This window comes from Doryrhamphus excisus, linkage group LG12 (genome assembly GCF_037039965.1).
Source record: "Doryrhamphus excisus strain RoL-2023G ecotype Guam linkage group LG12, RoL_Dexc_Guam_v1.1, whole genome shotgun sequence".
In the NCBI taxonomy this organism is placed as follows: domain Eukaryota; kingdom Metazoa; phylum Chordata; class Actinopteri; order Syngnathiformes; family Syngnathidae; genus Doryrhamphus; species Doryrhamphus excisus.
Genome location: NC_136368.1, coordinates 8,133,625 through 8,154,412, shown reverse-complemented (window position 1 = coordinate 8,154,412; position 20,788 = coordinate 8,133,625). Strand labels below are relative to the sequence as shown.

The 20,788-nt window shown below is 39.5% G+C and overlaps 1 protein-coding gene across 3 annotated transcripts in view; it reads right to left on the bottom strand.

Annotated features, from left to right (window-relative positions):
* ptpn4a (protein tyrosine phosphatase non-receptor type 4a) overlaps nt 1-20,788 on the bottom strand; it is a 69,885-nt gene that overhangs the window by 37,718 nt on the left and 11,379 nt on the right. For all 3 annotated transcript variants that reach the window (XR_009131609.2, XM_058081462.2, XM_058081461.2), the window contains exon 2: nt 4,673-4,827. Coding sequence is in view for 2 of the 3 variants with exons in the window: in XM_058081462.2 (XP_057937445.2) it covers nt 4,673-4,810 (138 nt within the window). In the remaining variant the exon portion in view is untranslated. The remainder of the gene's footprint in view (nt 1-4,672; nt 4,828-20,788) is intronic.

The following is a 20,788-nucleotide window of genomic DNA, read 5'->3' as shown; positions in this document are numbered from 1 at the left end:
TCTGAAAACACGCCTAAGAAACACCTGCAACAACAACGTGTGTGGGGGACATCACTGTCTCTGATATTTGAAAAATCGTGTGAGTCATAAAGGGGGTGTCCTTCTGTTGTAGTCATTGTAGAAAGAAACAAAAGGAGGAATTAAAGGAAACAAACAAGCACATCTAGTGAGATAGATGGCTAGGCTACAAAAAAATCCACCTAACTTTATGTAAACAGACCAACACAAATGAAGCCAGGTTGTGTCACTCCACAGAAATCAAAAGCGTAGGATGCGTGCAGGAAGGCAACCAGCCAAAATACATCCAGTAAATCTCGAGCAGCATAGGGAGATGCAGTATAGGGTAAGACTAAGGGAAGCAAGCAGTGAAAATGTTTATGATACAATGGGGAGATGTTGCCAGAGCAGACTCTTAATTTCATCCATTTTCTCTACCGCTTATCCTCACGAGGGCCGCGGGCATGCTGGAGCCTATCCTAGCTGTCTTGGGGACAGAGGCAGGGTACACCCTGGACTGGTGGCCAGCCAATCACAGGGCACATATAGATTAACAACCATTCACACTCACACAATGTTTTTGGAATGAATTGAATTAGATGACTGCCTACATCCGTGAGTACCAGTAAAGCCTCAGTAAGCACATCAATACACTTCAATGACGTATGGGACAGATTATATGCAACCTGACCGTTTATACTGCAGTCGCATCACAAACATCAGATTTATACTAATGAATTTGAATGTGGAAAAAAAATAGAATTGTACTGTTCACACTGACGTTGAAAAAAAATCACATACGTACAAAGACGCAAAGAGATCGGAACAGACCTGCAGTGTGAACATAGCCTTCAAGTTTCATACTTTGCACATTACTTTGTCCTTATATGGATATTTGTGCCACATAAAAAGGTGCAGCTTTGTATCATTGCTGTTGTAGGAGATAGAGGGGTCCCATTCCAATATTGATAATGGGATATACAGTGCATCCGGAAAGTACTCACAGCGCTTCACTTTTTCTACATTTTGTCATGTTACAGCCTCATTCCAAATTGTATTAAATTAATCTCTTACCTCAAAATACTCCATTATGACAATGTGAAAAAGTTTTTTTTTGACTTCTGTCAAAAAAATCACATTTACATAAGTATTCACAGCCTTTGCCATGAAGCTCAAAATTGAGCTCAGGTGCATCTTTTTTCCACTGATCATCCTTGAGATCTTTCTACAGCTCAATTGGAGTCCACCTGCAGTAAATTCAGTTGATTGGACATGATTTGGAAATATAATAACTGTCTATATAAGGTCCCACAGTTGACTGTGCATGTCAGAGCACAAACACCAAGCATGAAGTCAAAAGAACTGTCTGTAGACCTGCGAGACAGGATTGTCTTGAGGCACAAATCTGGGGAAGGATACAGAAAAATTTCTGCTGCTTTGAAGGTCCCAATGAGCACAGTGGCCTCCATTATTCGTAAATGGAAGACGTTTGGAACCACCAGGACTCTTCCTAGAGCTGGCCGGCCTTGTAAACTGAGCGATCGGGGAAGAAGGGCCTTAGTCAGGGAGGTGACCAAGGCCCCGATGGTCTCTGCAGCAATCCACCAATCAGGCCTGTATGGTAGAGTGGCCAGACGAAAGCCACTCCTTAGTAAAAGGAACATGGCAGCCCGTCTGGAATTTGCCAAAAAGCACCTGAATGACTCTGAATGACCATGAGAAACAAAATTCTCTGGTCTGATGGCTTTCGTCTGGCCACCCTACCATACAGGCCTGATTGGTGGATTGCTGCAGAGATGGTTGTCCTTCTGGAAGGCTCTCCTCTCTCCACAGAGGAACGCTGGAGCTCTGACAGAGTGACCATCGGGGCCTTGGTCACCTCCCTGACTAAGGCCCTTCTTCCCCGATCGCTCAGTTTACAAGGCCGGCCAGCTCTAGGAAGAGTCCTGGTGGTTCCAAACGTCTTCCATTTACGAATAATGGAGGCCACTGTGCTCATTGGGACCTTCAAAGCAGCAGAAATTTTTCTGTATCCTTCCCCAGATTTGTGCCTCAAGACAATCCTGTCTCGCAGGTCTACAGACAGTTCTTTTGACTTCATGCTTGGTGTTTGTGCTCTGACATGCACAGTCAACTGTGGGACCTTATATAGACAGTTATTATATTTCCAAATCATGTCCAATCAACTGAATTTACTGCAGGTGGACTCCAATTGAGCTGTAGACAGATCTCAAGGATGATCAGTGGAAAAATGATGCACCTGAGCTCAATTTTGAGCTTCATGGCAAAGGCTGTGAATACTTATGTAAATGTGATTTTTTTTTGTTTTCTATTTTTAATAAATTCAAAACATGTCAAAAAAACCTTTTTTCACATTGTCATAATGGAGGATTTTGTGTAGAATTTTGAGGTAAGAGATTAATTTAATTCAGTTTGGAATGAGGCTGTAACATGACAAAATGTAGAAAAAGTGAAGCGCTGTGAATACTTTCCAGATGCACTGTACTGGGTCTGATATCAGTAGAAACAAGTGTAGTCTTCCCTTGCTAGATTGCGCTTCAAACATTGCTCCCTCGTTCTATCCTGAGTTTTCAAAAATAAATTCATAATAATAATAACAATAACAATAATAATTGATCAGTTTCATGGTTTACTATGGCCTATTATAGTCAACACATTGAATGTTATAGGCAGTATTCTGTCTGTACTAGGCATCAGTAATGCTACATTCATGAGACTTTCCATGCATTAAGTCATGTGGGGAAAAAAAAGTTCTCCCATTCCATGTGAAAGTGGTACATTTTTGGCTCATTCTTCACCATACAATTACAAAGCTATTCATCATAGAAACTCGGTAGATTGCTATGCTAAAAATGTGTCACTTCAGAAAAGTGAAAATTCATCTATCACGGTCAGGACTGGAATCAATTAACAGCTCCTTCAACGATAGACTGCTTCACCCCAAGTGTGTGAAGGCGCGATATCGAAGGTCTTTTCTTCCTGCAGCTGTTTGACCGTACAACCAGCACTGCTCCCAATAGACGTCTACACTGTAGACATTGTACATCTGTGCAATACTTTTATATCCAGTATATTTATTCTAGATCCATTCTCTGTGCAGTACTTGATCAAGTTCCACGTGCAATATTCTTAATGCTTCATATTTAATTCACTAGCAAGATCTCATAGTGTATACACTGGTCATATAGTATCTCATTCATATTTCACTCGCAAAATGTACTGCAAAAAGGGGTAGTAAGGATAATTCATAATGTTGCCTACAGAGAACATAGTAACTCCTTATTTCTAAATAAGGCTAAAATAGCTAAAAGCTAAAAAAGCTAAGCTAAAATAATGCATAAGGCTAAAAACAACCAATTACCTAAAAATGTCATCCAATACTTCTCTACAAGAGAGGAGAAATATGATCTCAGGGAAGAAGTAAACTTGAAACACTTATATGCTAGGACTACGTTAAAAAGCCATAGCATTTCAGTATGTGGAATCAAACTATGGAATGGATTGAGTAAGGACCTCAAACAATGCACAACGATGAGCAAATTCAAGAAACAATACAAGCAGTTGATGTTTGCTAAAAACAAGGATGAAGAGTCTTGAACCAGTCATGATGTGCTATATATATCACTATATTGACACTTACTATGGTACCCATTATGTCATTGTATGGTCATATCACCTTGTACTTCAGTACGGGACAAAAAATTACAAAATTAAAAAATAAAAAACAAAACAAAAAAAAACAAAAAACAAACTGTATTATGGAAAGCAGGAAGTGAACAAATGTAACAGTTACTGATTGTAAAAGTACCAGATGGAGGAGTAGGATTTAATAAGCTTTGCTTCTTCCTACTCCTTTTGGACATGTGGAACTGTGAACTGATTATGTGATGCACTCAATTGTAATCTGATGCATGTTCAAATGAAATAAAACAATTACCATAACCATATAATCTTGGAAACTGTATTGTATATAATCCTGGGTAAAACTGTTAAACTGTTCTTACTTTAGGCTGTTTATATTGTTTATTTTTAAATGTTTAACTGGTTCTGTCCCCTTTGCTGCTGTGCAATGTAAATTTCCCCACCGAGAGACGAATAAAGGTACATCTAATCTAATCTAATCTACATTGAAAATGAGTGTTTCCTATCAGTACACTTTTTGTTGTTGTTTGGTGAGCAATGTCACTTGAGCAAAACCTTTAAAAAAAAAAAGTCTTGCACGTTAGAATAAATAATACAAGTATATATGATTAGTGCTTAGTGATTAGTTATCTGATTGGATTGATATCAGTATCAGCCGATACGCAAGGCTGCAATATTGGTATCAGAAAGGAAAAATGTGTACTAGAAAAACACTAATAGGGAGGAGACATGTTAAAATAGTTGAACACTGGTCAATAATTTTGGAATATTATATTGTCGAGACAAAATGTTGACAAGAAACTCGGCACTTTTTCTATAACTTGCATTACATATTGCTGTATTAGTCTTATTTGTGATCCGCATCCAGCGGCATCACAGTAAAAGGAGAATGAAGGTAGTCATTACGTAAGAGTGAGGGAAGAGATGCTGCCAATATTGCTAAGAAAGCAAATATTGAGCATCTCTATAAAGACAAAAACCGGAATGATCTGAATGAAAGACAAATACTTACGCTGACTTTAAAAGCCTGGACGGTGTTGTCCAGTAGCAATACGTTGCACACAACCTGTGTGTGGTGCCTGTCTCGCTCCAGCTCCGTCGCCCGGACATTGTAGGATCTGCCAGCAGGCAAGCGGAAGCGCGCGCTCATCACGCTCCTACCAGGGTCTGCAAAGTCAAAAAAAAAACAACAGGAAGGATGAACAAGCGATGAGTGAAAAACATGCCATTTAAAAGATTTTGTGAACAAACATTCTTTACAGTAAAGTCCATTAAGTACATTATGGCAGGCTGACAGTAAGATTCAAATAAAGCAGCATCTATACAGGATTTTTATGTGCCTTTCTCTCACACTGCAACACAACTAGGCTAAGAATGTACAGTACAAGTAAGGACTTGCAGCAAATGAAGTGCTTCATGTCTAAAGAATGTCACTCTGAGTCCCAAAACAGCAGATTCCCTCAAAGGGAATGTGGAAAATACACAGCCAGCAAGTACGACAGAACTTCGCTAGAGGCGGCTTTCGTATCACAACTATGGGGAGCAACTTAAATACCAAATATGATCACATTCCTCCAATTTGACATAGCAAATGTAATTTGACGTTGCAGTACAAGAACAGAAATGGTGAGCAATAGATCAAAATATTCTCTCTTCATTCAACATCTTTATACAGAGAGTTTGACTTCTTAAATAGCTTTTTACACTGCTGCAATTCCATGTTAGCCAGCTCATCACTGGAGATAAATCATTCTTCAGAACATCGGATATATACACAGCAAAGCACAGCCCTTCATTGAACCAAAGTTTACACTGAAAATCATCGCATACTCTGAGCCAGACTACTGAAATACACTACAGTTTCAAAAAGGTCCGACGAAAACAGAAATGTAAGACAACCGAGGCATTAAGTCATCCCAGACACCCAAATGTATTTACAAAAAATACATTTTATAGAGAATAAGTCTAGTTTTAGATGCGGAAGACAAGCAAAATAAATCTGATTGACAAATGCATGGTACTTTATCGCTGATACAGACTTTCTGTACATTCTGGCAAGATCAAATTTGATAGTGTTTCTCATCATCCATGGCGGGTTGTTTTTGCTAAAATGTAGACAGTGACTGCGGTCTTCGTTTGGGCAATCAATTTCACAGAACGACAGTACAGGGCAAACGGACCAGTGTGTTATGTACAATATGACTGTACAGAAACCGAGGCAATGTACAGAAATTTGGCAAAAATATTTCCTGAAAACCTAATCATACATAAACTGGGGCGTACGGAACACAGAGGTTTAACTGTATAATTAAAGGGTTTAAAAGGCAGCAACTAGCAAATACATCGAAATGAACCTAAATTGAAAAAGAATGGGAGGTTGGTTGGAAGCAAAAGAGCTCTGCCAGGAAGTGCAAACAATTCCTACTCTCCCAATGAAAATTCATGATAGTACGAATGTGAATGAAAGGAATAAAGTTGTTACAGATAGCCATTGAATATATATGCGCTCATCATTCACTACATTGATTTACAGAGATTGTGGCCGGAGGTGCAAAATATTTTTGGACATTTGCGTAACTGGACAGTCAAATTCCGGGATTGATCGCCCCAAGCAAGGTCTGCCAGGGCAAGTCCAGTCAAATCCCCCAGTTTTCGTATGATTTCCCTTTTGTGATTCTTTCAGTTGTTGTGCGCGGTTTTGTTTATCGTACGATATTGCAGATTTCATTTTACCCTTTGATATGTTGAATCTTGTGGTGTTGATAAAGATGTGGACGGACAAAGCTCCCAGCATTGCTTGTTTATTCACCCATCTTGGTTTACACACCTAACACCAAATCTCACAATACTTTGTTTTCACAATGCAATTTTATCCTGTAAGGCACATTCCTTATATAGCCTCTAGGCCCGGCAACCTTTTGGAGCCAGGCAAGAACCAGAAATAAGGTGTCTTGTCCGGCATCCCTGTGGCGACGTAATCATCACTAACAGAAGCTCTGCCAAAACCTTGGGAATGTAAGCCAAACCAAGTCAAAAACACACATGAAAAAGGGGTATTTGAGGTCTGGGCTCTGAAGGTTTTCCACACCAAACTCATCAATCATGGATTTATGTATGCATGTTTGCAAGGTTCATAGACAAAGAGCATTTTGAGTGAACCTTTCCAGTATAAAGGTGGATTATTACATTGTATTATTGCATGGTTTATGCCTTTTCTATTTATCTCCTTCATAGGTGATCCATCATTACCAGAGGCATACTGTATGATATCCCCATAAGAGTCATGGCCCTGTCGTCAGGAGCTGCTTTGCTCTGTCCCAAGGGCTGTGTGAGCATATTAGTGTTTGTAGTAAGGATCGACCGATACATCGGCCGGCTGATATATCGGGCCAATATTTGCTTTCTTTACTTGAATCGGCATTCGCCGATAAGGCACGTGGGTTCGCCGATGTATTTTTCCGCTGCATGATTTACAAACAGGCAACCGCCGGGCAGCTCTGTGTTGCCGGAGGACCCTGCAACACACGCAGTCGCGGTACCCCTCCCACACTGCAAGAGTGGTGAATCACAACAAGGGTACGTTTTCAAGTGCCAAGTGCATGGGCTGAGGTTAAGGTTCTAGAACTGAAACTACGATAGAAATGTTTTGCACATGATTGAATATTTATTCCTTTTAAAGTTGATAATGCCGTTTAAATGTGCGTTTAAGAAAGCTGAATCCTACTGTGTTCAGTGTTTACATTTCAATAAATATTTGTTTAAAGACCTGTAGTATTTGTTATCATTGTCATTTTTTCATGTAAATTGAGGGAGCAAAAGCAGTATCGGCCACAAATATCGTCCATCGGCTAAGGGTGATGGAAAAAAAATCGGCATTGGCTCGGAAAAAATCATATCGGTCGATCCCTAGTTTGTATGCATGCTGAATGGTCCGTGTTAGCTGCTTGTGATGCACATCCTTGCAGCATCCCCTCCTCCCACAGCGCTCAGAAGAAAGACTATACATCCATCAGTACGTTTAAATACACTCAAACCGAAAAGAGTTATTGCAACAATTGGTTTGAAAACTACCTTTATTAGATTGGGTTAAACCTTTTTAAAAGAGGATTCACATAACAGGATTATTCATTCATTCATTCATTTTCTACCGCTTATCCTCACGAGGGTCGCGGAGGGTGCTGAAGCCTATCGCAGCTGTCTTCTGGCGAGAGGCGGGGTACACCCTGGACTGGTGGCCAGCCAATCACAGGCCACATATAGACAAACAACCATCCCCACCCACATTCATACCTATGGACAATTTGGAGTGGCCAATTAACCTAGCATGTTTTTGGAATGGGGGAGGAAACCGGAGTACCCGGAGAAAACCCACGCATGCATGGGGAGAACATGCAAACTCCGCACAGAAATGGCCGAGGGTGGAATTGAACTCGGGTCTCCTAGCTGTGCTAACCACTCGCATGTACACATTTTCACCAGGCCAAACTTTCAACGCATGCGGCAGTTAACAACGTTACATTAACAAGACAAAACCAGGGGAACCGTTTACACCAAATTCAAGATAAAGAGGTTGAAATAAGTCAAAGTGCAGTCAAACCTCCATTGTTCGACAACACAGTTAGGAAAGAGTTTGTTCAGAGACTGTGATTTAAGTGGAGTAATAGTGTAAGTCGGAACTTAACTAAATTTACCCCTAAGTGATTTTTGGTTTTGATTTTGTCGAAACTCACTTTGTGGAATATGTCATATTCAACCCAAATATATGGGCATATGAGTTTTTGATTCATATCAACCAAAACTAGTCTGAATATACAAAAAAACTATGACATAGCCTGAAAATACTCTGAAGTTGACATTGTGTGTCAATGCAATAGTCAGCTCTTTTAGCAATAATTGAGATAATTCAAGTACCTCGATTACAAAATATAATCTATTTTTTCCGCTTTGAGAAATCGCTTGCATCAACAATGCACTTAAGTCACCCATGCAGATCAGGAGGACGAGGGAGTGTGTGTTTGAAGAAGTGGTAAGATTAAAGAGGCTCGAGAAAGCTATAAGTCAATGAAAGAGAAGGAAAACAAAATGTTAAAAAAAAAAAAAAATAGGAAAAAAACCCAGAAAATGTGTCTAAAGGGGAAGTAGAACACCATGACATGTATCTGTTGTATCCGCGGCACCGCTGTATCGCTGTATCGCCGTTGCCACCATGTTTCAACAATGAAATCCCAGCATGAAACACCTGCTCAGGGCGGCTGACGGATCAATAATTCTACGGTAAGATGTACACACCTTTCACAATTGCCACCCATAACATTTTAAGCCACTATGTGGTGTATGTTGTGTAGATTGTGTGGATTGCGGCAACTCCAACACAGAAATGTGATTTTTCTCATTTTACTTGTTTGTCAATTTATTATTATGTGACCATTGGTGTCACTGGCTTCGGTTTTTGTTGTGTTACCTTGATGTCTGCTTCCAAAATAAATGTCTGTGTCTATTGTATCTGGTTCCAAACACATGAACTGAACGATTGAATAAACGTTTACCAATGAGAGAGCAACTTAAGTAAAAGCTGTCATTTAGTGTTTATGAAATCTTTATTTGTTATCTATTTTGTGGCAGTATTTTGTTCCACTTACCCCATTTCAAAAAAATACTATATCTAATATACAATTTCATTTAAAAGTAATCTGAATCTGAAATGTTTTTTTTGTCTTGTGAATTTATTATTATTGCTCTTTAACCAAGAAAAAATGTTTTCATCCAATCACCCAATAGAGTCAACAAAATTTTCAGTGGAACACTCGATGAATCCGCAGTTTACATTTAATGAGGTGTAACATTTTGTGGGTGTTTGGTCAAAGTATATGTTTTGGATGCAGCAAAATGAATTTGGTGCGGAATGAGGTGTTATACTTCGGGGAATCAAGGTAGCTGAAAAGTTCCAATGCTTTGTGCTACTTTACGTCATTGTCTTGTCAATTTATCCAGGTCAGCCAAATGATTGAATTCATTTTTATTTACGGTGTGGTTAATTGATTTCTTGATTATCTTGTCTGGCTTAGATGGCGGAAAAATTATCCATTTACATTTACTGGGTGATTAATTTATTTATTATCGTCCCAGGCTTAGTGCCATGACACTTTTTTTTCCTGAACAGTAGGGAAAATGAAACCATCCCTTACGTCTATCCCTGTGGTTGTCCTGCAAAAATGTCTACCTTCATGATATTACTGTCCCAGTCTAGTCTGGAAAGATACTTAAACTTAAGATACAGAATCCATGTCCCGTCAAGCATTCATAATCTTCATCCTTAACGATTCTCCTGGCAGTCGAGCGATTGAGACTAAAAGTGTGGCTAATAGTGGTGGCCGCGTCTCTACTCTCTGAGCATTATGATGTTCATTGGCTTTCCTTTTCTTTGGTGGACTGCCACTTGGGAGACATGCGCTGAAACTAGTTCTCTAGCAAGTTCAAAGGGTGTCCCAATTGTTTCCCTTTTTCAATTCCAATTCGATAGAGATATTACAGCCTTGAATATTATCCTACCAATATCAATACGATATCAGCCAAATCACACATACTTTTATCACTTTTTTATTTTGTAGTGCAGAATGTTGAAAATGCATGATGAAGTGATATTACAGAGAACAATAATCTGCAGCATAAGGTCTGAGGAAAAATGGAACGTTGTTGCTTCGTTAAGCATGTAGGGTATGGAGGCTAGACATAATATATCCAGGTTGGAGGTGCTCAATTAAGCTTTTAAACCCAATTTTAACCACCACAGAAAAGCTGCTTCTCTTTTCTGTTACAGCTAATAACTTCCTGTCATCCAGTGAGTTTTTCCTGTGTAACACAACTTCAAATGTGTGATAAGTTAGGTCGTATTAAACTTCCCTGGTTCTGTGCCACCACGGGGAACTCGTTCATGTCTTTTTCTGACAAAAAAATACACACAGCCAGCTTGTATCAGAGTGCCAATATGAGAGGTTTTAGATGCAGGCCAATATAATCAATACTCAAATCCCCTGTCAATATCAGATTGAGCAAAATCAAGTTTTTAATGAATTTATGTACAGAAATTGTATTGAACATGCAGTTGACAGTTGGCAGGTGTGAAATTTAAATGCAAATGTGAGCATTCTTTCAGTGTCATCAAAATTTCCAGTTTGCCAGACGCACACACAGGGCTACATTGTGTACACAAAGACATGCAAACAGACACATGCACGTGATGCCACTGAAAGCTTTGCCTGTCAGTTTGCGAGAGCAGAGCACAGTGGGACAAGAGGAAGGCAGCGATTGAAGCACGCTGAAGGAGGCTCACAGTGGGATACGTAAATGATGAGGTCTGACACAGACTGTCCCCACAGGCTGTTTCGTCCTCACTGCTCTCTTCCTGTCCTAACAGTTTTGTGCCGTCCGGCTTAAGACAAATGCATCACACACTGGGAAAGTACATAACCCCCCATTTGCGATTTAGCAAAGTCAGGAATTTTTGGTCAAATGGCATATTTTTTTTTATTCTGTAGAAAACACATGTGATCCAAATATAAATATTCAATATCATATAGGTAAAATGCACCCACCCTTTTTTTACACGTTTGCCTTAATGCTTTTTTTTTTTTTTTTTACAAGCTTTAGGATTTTCCACTTTTGCCCTTTAAACGCACTTGTTGCTGTGAGATGTACAAGTTTGAAACTTATATAACTTCTGCATCATCATTTAAGATGATTGATGAACAGTTGGAATGGGACTGTTCATCGATCATCTTAAGTGATCATTCATTAAAGTTGAATAGCTATACATTTTATACTTTAAAGTGTGAGGCATATTGAAGAGATACAGGGGAGGGTTCTGGAGCTAAATTGGAGTTGAATGTCAACATCAGGCTAGCAGGGTGGTCTGGTTTGACTGAAAACAATTAAACTGATTAATTGATCATTTTAATTCAGTTAAGTCACTTTTCAATGTATTGTCTTTCCCTCTAAAGGGGTCAAATGAATGTGTTTGTATTTTTATTACAAAATAATGAATTCATTTATCCCCACATTTTACTCTATCCATAAATTTGTTATAATTATTTAAGTAACAAACACATAAAAATACTTGTTAAAAAAGTTCAATAATTCTATTCTCAACAACTCCTCGTAATGTTGTGCTCTGCTGTGGTCTTCTTTTTGCTCTGCTGAGCTGCAGAGGATAGCCACATTCCCCAGAGAAGAGACTCTGGCGTGCCGGAAGCACGCTAACATTATTGCTTCCTGCAGAGCTTACAAACTGGCAGGAATGTGCTTCTGTGTGTGTGTGTGTGTGTGTGTGTGTGTGTGTGTGTGTGTACGTGTGTGTGCCCCAAAAACCGGCAGTCTTGTTCACTGGTGGGCTCTTCCACCCCTTCAGCTTATCGTAAACACAGACAGTCCCCTGCAACATTTTCCTGTCTGTGGGAAGACGCTCATATAAATACATACATAAAACACCCTCACTGCTGCACACTGCCATGCACACCGACCACAGCACAATCCCAACTGCTCCACGGCTCACAGTGCAGTATATTATGAACACAACATTTTGAAAGCTTTGAACTATTATTCTCCCTCACTCTAAATGGAGAAAAGTTGCACTACAAAAAGAAAACGTCCCTTCAATGGCTGAACTTTACTTACCCTATACATTTCTTTTTATATCCTAATTTATTCAAGAGATGCGCCACATATTCCATTGTTTTGGAACAATAGAAATGAGACGATAGCGGTTAAGATTCCCAGAGGAAGTGCATCAGTGTTGCTTCAACTGGGCCTCATACACACAAGTGGTCAATTACAGAAATACCTATGTGGGAACTTACACTACTGTGAGTTTTGGTAATTATTAAGAAAACACGTTAAAAAGTGCATAGATGTCCTATTTAAAGAAGATATAACAGTGAAACAACACACGATGTGGAGGAACTGAACGCTCCCTATGCGGTGCTTGCAACCAGTCTGGATACACAGAACTATGGGTTTGTCTGCATCCGCCAGACAGTCACATTTAAACTTGTAAACTTCCACATAGACAATGACACAGAGCAGAAGAAATTACCAAGCAGAGAAACTCAGGAGGGTTACGTTGAAACAATGGCGAGACTGTAACTCCTGTTAAGCACGGGAGCCAACAATAGCACTTGTTTTAATTTCCCCAGGAAGTGGAAGAAAAGTTTCCAAGTCCAATGCACGGAATAAAGGAGCTTTGAACCAAATGAATCAAGCAAAACGAGGTGGTTAAGAGATCCCTTGGCCATAAAAACACTTCATGTTTGAGGTGGTTCTTTACAGCTTCATCAGCATGTCTGTGTGCTTTGCCTTCAATGTCACTGGGAACAGAAAAAAATAGAAGACTGTGCGTGGCTCACGGTAGAAATAAAGTTAAACCAAAAAAATGAAATGTAGAGCAAAAGGCGTAATGTAACAACAAAGGATGAGGTGTCGATACTTATAGGTTATCACATGGTTTGTCTGGTATCAGGCCAGGTATGATACTGGGCCTGATACCAGACAAACCATGTGATGATCTTATTATCACATACTATTTAATCATGAGCTTATTATCACGTACTATTTAATCAAAAGACCATTTTGTTTCCAGAAAATTTTCAGTTTATTACATGTGTTATATCTAAACAGTGTAAACACAATAATTGCAAAAATATTTCAACAATAATATTTTATCAACAGTCTTATCTTATCAATGTCTGACAATTAAAGTTCCATTAATCAAGTTTGGGTTTTTTGGAAAAGCACTAGGAATATTTATAGTTACAGTGACATTTCCTGTCACATGCGCGGAGTTTAGAAAGTTAAGCCCGACTTGTATTTGCATTTTTAGTTTTTTCGATCATTTCAAGAGTGTCCTCCTCATTAATGGTGATAAAACGTTCCATTTCTAATATTCTGTTTGCTATTTTCCCTATTTGTCTTTCGCCGGGAGTGTCAACCGCTGACATGTTGACAGAGCACAGACGGCAGCAAAACAAATGCTGTGTGTTCGCGCTTGTGCGCTGTTCTCTGATTGGTTGTTTCACGGGCACGATACCAGAGCTGCGCGCTCTGAGTGGACAACTACGGGGGCTGATACTGGACATGGTTGAACTCTATATTTTATCAGTATCACTGCCCTGGGCTTTGACACAGTATCATTTCGGCCTTTTCCCGTATCATTCATGGGCGGTTTCTAGGGTACAGGGCCAATTAATACTGTAGTATGTGATAATAATAACTAAAACACTTAATATGTCCCTTCTTTTTAAAGCCTTTTAAAAAATATAAAAAAAAATAACATGTATGTTAGGTTAAATGGAGACTCGAAATTGCCCATAGGTATGAATGTGAGTGTGGATAGTTTGATTTGGTTTGTCTCCATGTGCCCTGCGATTGGCTGGGGACCAGTTCAGGGTGTATCCTGTCTCCCTGCCAAAATTCAGCTGGGACGTGAGCCGGCATTTTTGACCCTGCTAAAACACAGTAACAGTATTTCCTGCAACATGGGATATGTCTTCTTTTATGGTTCTTTACTAAAAAGCCAGTGAGCTATTTCAACTGCACAATTCAATGTGAAATCTCTTGTCGTTAGCTGCAACCCATTGCTGTGGTTGGACTGTGGCACAGAAAATAGCTGGCTATGCCCTGCTCCACATTTAGCCACGTGGACATATGCGGAAAAACAAGACAAGCCACACGCTGTCTGAAGCAAGTCCCGCATTAGCGCTTCCGTTTTCTCTTTCAAATGCATTACACAGCTACGCAAACATCAAAGTTGAACTTCACAGAACCCTGTGGAATAATCTTCATCAAATACATGAATAAAATGCATGCATTCAGCCTATGGAGGGGTCATACATTAGAACCTGACTCTGTTGCAACTATTAATGACCGCACAATTATATTGCCATAACAATTCATAACACATTCACAACTGGCAAAAGGAACATGTTGCATGGGAAATGAACAAAATGTGGTATGCTTCTTCCTACTCCTTTGGAACATAATTGTGATATGTGATGTATACTGAAGCGGAAAGAATGTTCGAATATGTCAAACCAAACTACTAATTACTTTACAGATTTGCGAATGTTGCATGTTGACACCACAAAGAACAGGAGAAATTGTACATCAATTTAGACTGTAGGGGGTGATTTTTTAACAAAAATGTCATCCAGTAATCTTGCACCAGTTTGCACTTCAAATTTCACGACTTCACTCGATCACAATTTCTCAAATCACTGTTTAAAAATGTCATCAAAACTATGCATATATACCGTATTTTCCGGACCATAAGTCCCACTTTTTTTCATAGGTTGGCTGTTCCTGCGACTTTGTGTTAGCATATCTTACATCTATTCAGCCTGTTCTCTATTCTTTTATTGTTAGAATTTGTCTTCCAAGAGGACGTAATGTCTGTATTGGTCAAGTAGTTTGGAAAATAAATTACCCGCAAAAAATGCGACTTATACTCCAGTGTGACTTATGTATATTTTTTTCTACCTAATTATGACTTTTTGGCCTTGTGTGACTTATAGTCCAGAAAATACGGTAAGCTTAGAAATCGTGTTAGTTAGCTAGTATCAATGCGCCTTGGGAAAAGTTTCGGTAGTGTTTTAAATCATCAAAATGTGGCAAGATACTGCTATTATCAGTGTACGTGTTAATGCATGATCACACCATGTATATCAAACCATACAAGGTTGTTAGAGGTTAATTTTTAGAGGTCTTCATTATCTAAGTGGGTGTATCCCAATGACAGCACTGTAAGCTATCTGAAATTAACTTGTTTTCTGGTGTTATAATGCAAAGACAAGGGAAAGAAATTTGTGTTGACGTTTGTATCCTAAAATATATGTGTGGGTCTAATGTGTAACATTATAACATGTATAACATTTTTCCAATACTAAATCACAAAGTGACAATAGTAGTCAAGATAAAACGGTAAAATCAAACCCCCAATGCCCAGTTTTCAAAAATGTTGCCCAAATTGTCCCTGTTTTCGTATAATATGGTATGTAACACCAAAGGACACCAGTCCTCTGTACTGTATCATTCCACAGAATCATGTGCCCAAACAAAACACCCTACATGTTGCTAACTCATTGTTTGTGCATTATTTTATTGAGCCCACCATGGGGCCAATGTAGTCTGCGAGTGCCAGCACTTTGATAAAGAAGGTGAGAAACACTATTGAATTCAGTCTTGTTAGGCTGTACGGGAAATCCACATCAACAATAAATCCATCCATTCGTCATTTATAATTTACATTAAGAAATTCACTCACCACAGTCGGGGCTGGAACCAATTAACCACAATGAACAAGGGATGACTGTACCACTGTAGTTGCCTTCAACATGATCAATAAAGTCATTTTGAATGGTTAAGATTGGAATTATTGGATACAACTAGGAGCTGTATGTACATGCATTTGACTCTTACTTACTTATACATATACTTGGGCCCAGTAGTGAGTGGAATATTTTTCTGCATGAACTGCATGGTTGCTTTATAAATGCCCTCTACCCTCAGAATGACCCAGAAGTCTTATTTTTACACAGGTTTACTGCTCAGGCCACTGGACTCGAGCCCTGAATCAGAAATCTCATCAAATTTCTGCTGACTTTGACAAACTGTCACCTGTGTTATTTCAATCTGAGGATAGTCTAATCCTTTTGCTGAGAAATACAATTAGGTCGGAACTAACAATATCAAGAGGTCGCTGGCAAAGGAATACTAGGAAGCAGCTTTCTAATCCTCAGGGGAAAGTTCTGTGAACTTTACTCACGTGTTTGTTATTTTGTCAAAGCACTTAAATCTTCAGAACTTAACTTAATAACATCTGACTATGTTTAAGTATGTTTATTTTCGGGTGAGTCTTAGGAGAATAAATTATCCATATCTTTAGACATCTTTTATTAAACAAGATCAGCTTCTTCCTACTCCTTTTTGGATCTGTTAAATGGTTTGAAATGGGAGATGGACTTTCACTTGGATAGCACTTTTCCACCTTGAAGGCAAAGCTTCGGCACTGTTACCACGTTAAACCACCTGGTGACGCAGCATCATGAACAAATGGGGATTCAGTAACTTACCCAAGGATACTTCCACATACTGATCGAACCAGCAACCTTCGGGTTGAGAAACAACCACTCTAGTACCCTCTAGTAACCCCAAAATCTAATGTAACTGGGAAACCGTACTTTAACCCAACCATAACATTTGTGCCTTGGAATCTGACTTATTCACGGTGGTACAATGCAGATGATCAACCCTTCAAAACACACTGAAGCTTCAAACTATAATACAAAAGCGGGGTGGCTTGGGTTGGATGTTTTGTTACTCTTTACAATGGAAACACTAAATGCGCACTCAACTGATTTTTGCCCATACATTTGTTGAAAATGAGTGAAATTTCACTGCAGCCACTCACAACAGCGTCATCCAGTTCATTAAATTGTTCATGTCTTTGCTGGTAGACTGCAGTGGTTTTGGTGTTTTTAGCTGTCAGAAACAGGATAGCTATGCAAAATAAATAATTCCACGGAAGCGCGATTCATTGATAAGTTATTTTTTTAGTTCAATTTAAATAGAGAGTCAGTACAAAATAGTGGCGTATAAGTAAAAGGCTTATTTACAGTAAATGTGTTAGTTCATGTAACACAACAGAGTTGTGTGGGAAAGGTGTCTTGTACCACTGGTTGTACAAATAGTTGACAAGATGTAGGTGGGCAGAACACATTGTGGTTAGTAAACAGGAAAGCGTGGGCTCACCTGAAAACCACCCCCCATACGTTTCCGTGCTAGCCATTGGTCGGAAAGACGACAGAGAAAGCGATTTGTAATTTTCTTTTTATTCTGATTTATATATTGTGTCTTGAGTAATCCCCCCTTCTTGGACATGTTGTGCAGGATGCAAATTACAAGGTGCATGCACAGCTTATTCTGTTTAACTCAAACAGCTGATGCAAATCTCCCAGCACCGGGCATTCTTAGAAAAGCTTTATTTCTGCTGGCATCATTCAACCAGGCCAAAGTCCTGACTCAGAAGTGCAGCCTTTATTTTCTCAGTACTGGCACAGCTTTGACACCAAATAGTGCGTGGCATTTAAGGAGCTTACCCAACTCTGACTCAAATAACAGTCTGACTGTGGCCAGTGCAATGACTGGCCATGAGAACAGTCTTTTAATATCGCTTATTGTGTAGATATTGGTATGAAATGAAGGCCTGCGATTTGCACAATTAAAATCTGAATTGGTTCAGTTGAAAAATAGTTGAAGTGTATGGTATATATATATATGGTATAACTGGCCTTATTACAAATGTGGGTTTGATGTGCCTGTAGTGTGCATTCAAATATACTGTATGTTCTTAAAAGTAATTTGACACAATGGATTCAAGACATTTGAATGCTGATCCAGGCCTGTTAAAATTCATCTGACCATGCAGAAGACGACTGAAACGCAAGCAGCAATGAGCCAATGAGGCAAATTTAACTCAACAATAGAGTTGTTATTGTGCAGGAAAAACAAGATTAATCCAACAAAGGAACACCCAGAAAAGTTATGTGCTACTAGTTATGGTTATTATCAATATTTCAGCTTTTCTCATTTCATTATGTATTTTGCTTGACTTTGGCAATTTTTTCTTCATTTTGTTTTGTTAAATTCTATTTCTACAATGTGTTGGGACCACTAACAAAAGCAGCCATGAGACGCACTTTAGACACGCCTGTTTTTAAAGCTTTTTGTGATGTGACATCAACTGTCTGAGCAACAACAACTCATAGACTATTTAGCTTGTTAGCAAGGTGATCCCTGGTAATAAAAGAGTATTACTGCAGCTGGAAGTAATTGATGTGCCGCAATAATCACTTTTATTGCAAATGTTGGTCCAAAAACGGACAAGGCATTCGCCAAAGTGGGCTGTACACCATCTGGAAGAGTGGTCTACACGAGGGTTGCTACAATCGATTGGCCACAGATGGGTATCGAGCCATATCAGTGAAAAAGCATCGGACATCTGCCGATACTTGCTTTAAAACGCCGATCAGCTCTGACCCTGCTGCAGCATTTAGAACAAGCATGTTTGCCGTGTGCGGGACTTTGTGGGAGTGTCAGAAGAGCAGTGTAAAAAGCGTGCATGTTGGCAGGTCTTCTCATCCCACCAGGAAATTTGATTTGCGTATTGCTACACTCACTCAATAACCCGGTAAAAATAAACTGCACAAAAATATTCAGATAAAGGACTTAAAAAACCCCCATGACAACATCTGAGATTTTCCCTTAAATGGCCCGAGGAACAAATTTGTCTTCTCAAACGATGAAGCGGAACAATAAGTCGGTTAGTCAGCTGCGAGGCTAATGCTTAAGTAGTATTAAATATGCAGAGAAGACCTTGTCCTGATGATGTGTCTCTTATAGGTAAGTGTCAAAGAGCTGTTGTGCATTGTCCTCTTGCACAACTGGCACTTTTGCTGGCACTGAGGCTGAGACAGAGCAAGCACAAACTGCTGTGAGTCAGCCAAAGTCGGCCCCCTGCCTCATGCTGAAATCAGAGAAACCACAAGAATGTAACAGCTTCTGTTATTATCCCTCCCTGCTGCCTTACGGCCTGATAGCCTGCCCCACAAAATAGCAGTGAGGCTGTCTGTTTCCCCCCTCATACAGTATGTTCTGTCACTCTCATCACACACACACATCCACAGATTCTATCAGGATATTGCTGTTCACTTTGCTTATTTCCTTCTTTACACACACACACACACACACACACACACACACAAAATGTTTCACTTTATACACACATGAATACAGCCTGACAGTGCAAAGTCATACCAGGTGTATTTTCTTTCCCAGTGTGAGCTGTTCAAAACACAAGCTGTCAGACACGCTGCATAGAAAACAGATCAATGGACTGAAGCGCTGACATTTGAGCCAGCAAAAAAACCTTAACTCTAGGCAGTGTACGCTTTTTAGTGTGTATGCACACACACATTTCACTAATTGTAAAAAAAAGGTTAAAAACTAACAAAAACATGAACAAAAACATGTTATTGCTGACACCCGTGTCAGCAATAACAGAAGGAATGAATATGAGTGAGCATGAGTGTTGATGTTCAATGATATTATATATAAAGTAAAGCTCAAACTCAAAATGTAAATGAGTGACATGTCAACGCCCCTATGGCCATACAATTCATAGTACAGGATTTATTGTTTGTAAGTTTTATTATGCTGCGATTTGCACACTTTTGCAGGCAAGCCCACACGTCTGGCTTCTCCTGAGCTCCACCGCACCAGTGGTGCTGACATTACCACTCTCACTTCATACTAGGGATCGACCGATATGTTTTTTTTCCATCACCCTTAGCCGATGGCCGATGGCCGATTTTGCTTGGCCGATATTTGCTCCCTCAATTTACATGAAAAAATGACAATGATAACAAATATTACAGGTCTCAAGTTTAAAGAAATATTTATTGAAATCGCTGAACACAGTAGGAATCTAATTTAAACGGCATTATCAACTTTAAAATGAATAAATATTCAACCGTGTGCAAAACATTTCTGTCGTAGTTTAAGTTTTATCTAACATCGATGTGATGACTGCTCCTCCGCAGTGAGACAACCCCCCCTGCCCCCCCACACATCACATGGACACAATTTAGTATGATATATAAAACATTTCTCTCATCATTAAAGTTTGTGTTGTGTACGCTGAAGACCTCTGATAAGCAGACACGGCTGCTCCAATTCGTTCTGAGTGTGTGTGTGTGTGTGTGTGCGTGCATGCTCGGATTTCAGATGACAAACTATATTGTAGCGTCACTGGGAGCACTTCCTGGTTCCCAGCGTGCTTTGCGGCACTGTCGATGTAAATAGTTCATCAGTTTGGAGTTAAAGTTGCATAGTTGTTCATTCTTGTTCTGCTCAACAAGTGAGAGTGCTTTTATTCGTCTGTTGCGTTGCGATGTTTCGGGGATTTGTTGTTGTCACACCATGACTTAAACTGTTATGCCTAGCGGTCACCCAGTGAAATGTGATGGACTGTGTATGGTGTGAAAAGCAAGCTATTTCCTCTTACTTCTGAAATAAAATGTGG